At 36.6% G+C, this 2,500-nt stretch overlaps 1 protein-coding gene across 2 annotated transcripts in view; it reads left to right on the top strand.

Moving 5' to 3' along the window:
- The window catches only part of LOC138043843 (protein lifeguard 2-like), a 25,996-nt gene that overhangs the window by 22,810 nt on the left and 686 nt on the right, over nucleotides 1-2,500 (top strand). For both annotated transcript variants that reach the window (XM_068890337.1, XM_068890330.1), the window contains exon 12: nucleotides 1,062-2,500. This exon is cut by the window's right edge and continues 686 nt beyond it. In XM_068890337.1, coding sequence (XP_068746438.1) covers nucleotides 1,062-1,089 — 28 coding nt within the window. In that variant the 3' untranslated portion in view covers nucleotides 1,090-2,500. The remainder of the gene's footprint in view (nucleotides 1-1,061) is intronic.

A 2,500-nucleotide genomic window follows, 5' to 3' on the forward strand; every position in this document is an offset into this window, starting at 1 on the left:
TGGTCAAAATTTGTTGTAGACTCACTTGGCTACGCCTCGTGAGTCCACAACATTTTGAGCTCTGTGATGACGAATATCGTTGTCCATAAGAGTACAGACAACGCTGAACCACTTTCGATTTGTTAATTAGCAAGGCCTAATTGGAATAACAATGGTTCTTTTGTCCTCCGCCATTTTTGTCCGGTAAATAAAAGACTTATACCCAGACCCTCTGTAGTCTTCTAGAAAAAGGAATAGTAAACTGCGGAGACAATATTAAAATTTTCTTTATGACTTGCATTAACAGAAAGGAGGGATGTAATGTATACATTGTTCATCAGACAATAAGCATAGTCCCTGCTATTGTAATCTATTCTATAGTATGTCAGAATATTCAATTATTCATAGAGTACATCCACATTATATTCCAAACATTCACTAGAATCAATTCACCATCCATCATGAGGTGTTCTAAAGCAAGTACACTAAAAGACATCCATTCAACAACGTACCGGTATATGTTGATAGTAAATGTGATGGAAAGTTTTTAGCCTGTTAAATGAATGAGAACAAGAGATATTAATCTGTCAGTGTCATGGGCATCTTCAGAAAAATCTGTTTGCTCCAAACGGGAGTTGAACCTAGTCTCCCATAAGTGTCCTGTAGCTCAGTGGTAGAGCATCAGAACTAGTAATCGGAAGTTCGTAGTTTTGACTCCCGAAAGGTGCACTCAGATTTTTCCGAGTATGCCTGTGTCACTGACAGATTAATATCTCTGGTTCTGAATGTATATGTTACGGTTCAATTTAGATTTTTCCTTTGTTTCGGATTATGACATACCCTGGATGCCAGAGGTTTTTTCTCTTAGAGCGGTGGAATAGCTCTGACTTCGCGACTCGCTATTCCGTCACTCTAAGAGAGAAAAAATCTCTGGATCCAAGGTAATAATGATAATGATTATTTTATAAGATGAATTAATCTGGTCTGAACTGGTTTGAAAAATTTTAGACCATGAAAAAAGTTGAACCACAAGAAAATTATACATGTGTGCTTTCTCACATTGTAATCGTTCTTTTATTCAGTTCCTTGCATATGATGTGCAATTGGTGATGGGAGGAAGGAAATATGAATTGAGTCCAGAAGAGTACATCTTTGCATCATTGATTCTTTACATGGACATCATCCGCATCTTCCTTCTGCTCCTGGCAATTTTTGGCCATGGCAACAACTGAGCTGCTTTGCAGCATTTCATACTCTCTTCATTACTGTTTCCTAGTGTGCTAGAAAACACTTTAGGGGGGGACATGGGGGTCTGTACTTTTATCTCCCGGCTCCCCCCCCCCCCTCCCCTCCCTTTTCAGTCTTGCTCCCGTCCCCTATAAAATAATTAGGAGACTCAAAACACATCTTGGTCATTTAGCTACATAATTCAAAGGTGTTTTCTTTGTTGCTTTGCTCGTCTTGCAGCTGTTATGTATCATTAATTTTACGTGACAGCTGCTTGGCATTTCATGATCTATGATGTAACCGTCGTAAAAGGCTTGACAATTTAATCAGAAGTAAGCCTGTTCTTCAGTCCAGGTGTAAAGTTTTGTTTGCTTGATTTCTCAGAAGATGCTAATGCAAGTCAAATGTTATTATGGTTCTTGCATTCTCAATTATTCTAATTCATTAAAGGGGCTAGGTCACGCTATTTTAGGTAATTTTGTTTAATTTTGTTAATTATGAGCTCTAAACGTCAAACTGGCCGAGCAAGAGTCTTTCGTTTTCAAAATCACAGCCACATAACAACTGAGAATGATTTTCCAGCTTTGAAAATGACATTTTAATATAGACTGATGTAATTTTGAAAAACGGTGGGCCGACGTTTTTCAAATTTACCCAAAATCAATCCATTTCAATCATCTCCAGTTTGTCCATCCTCGTCCCTTCTTGGCTTCCCTGCGTTTTGTTAGAGATCTTCTATAATTTTGAACAAGTATTTTGATATTTTAGTTAATTCAATGACCATTCGATCAGTGCTGAAATTGCCTAAAATTGCGTGACCTAGCCCCTTTAATACGTGACAACAAGTACCATTTTGCATTTTTCTCCCACTTCCCCCCCTTTTCCCTCTTGCCTCCCATACCCCTCCTGCCCCTATTCTCCTGGGCTCCCACCCTCCTGTACCCCTCCACATTTTAGTTATTTTGCTTTATTGCATTTTATATTAAATCCAAGCTCTAAAAGTAATCTTCATCAATAATAATAATAATAATAATAATGATAATAATATTATTATTATTTTTGCAAATGGCTTCCACAATAAATCAGTACATTGCATTATAGCAGTACATTAGAATCAAAAGAGACCTGCAGCTTTAGTAGCTAAATAAAAATGATAATGACAATGATAATAATAATAACATAAAATAAGATAATAGTGTTTAACTATTAACTTTATTTTCATGGCGTGTGATATCTAAAATAAACTGAAATGAAACAAAATTATTGGTTTTTTTTTAGGGCAGGGAAATCCTGT

Source organism: Montipora capricornis, chromosome 1 (assembly GCF_036669925.1).
Source record: "Montipora capricornis isolate CH-2021 chromosome 1, ASM3666992v2, whole genome shotgun sequence".
Classification (NCBI taxonomy): domain Eukaryota; kingdom Metazoa; phylum Cnidaria; class Anthozoa; order Scleractinia; family Acroporidae; genus Montipora; species Montipora capricornis.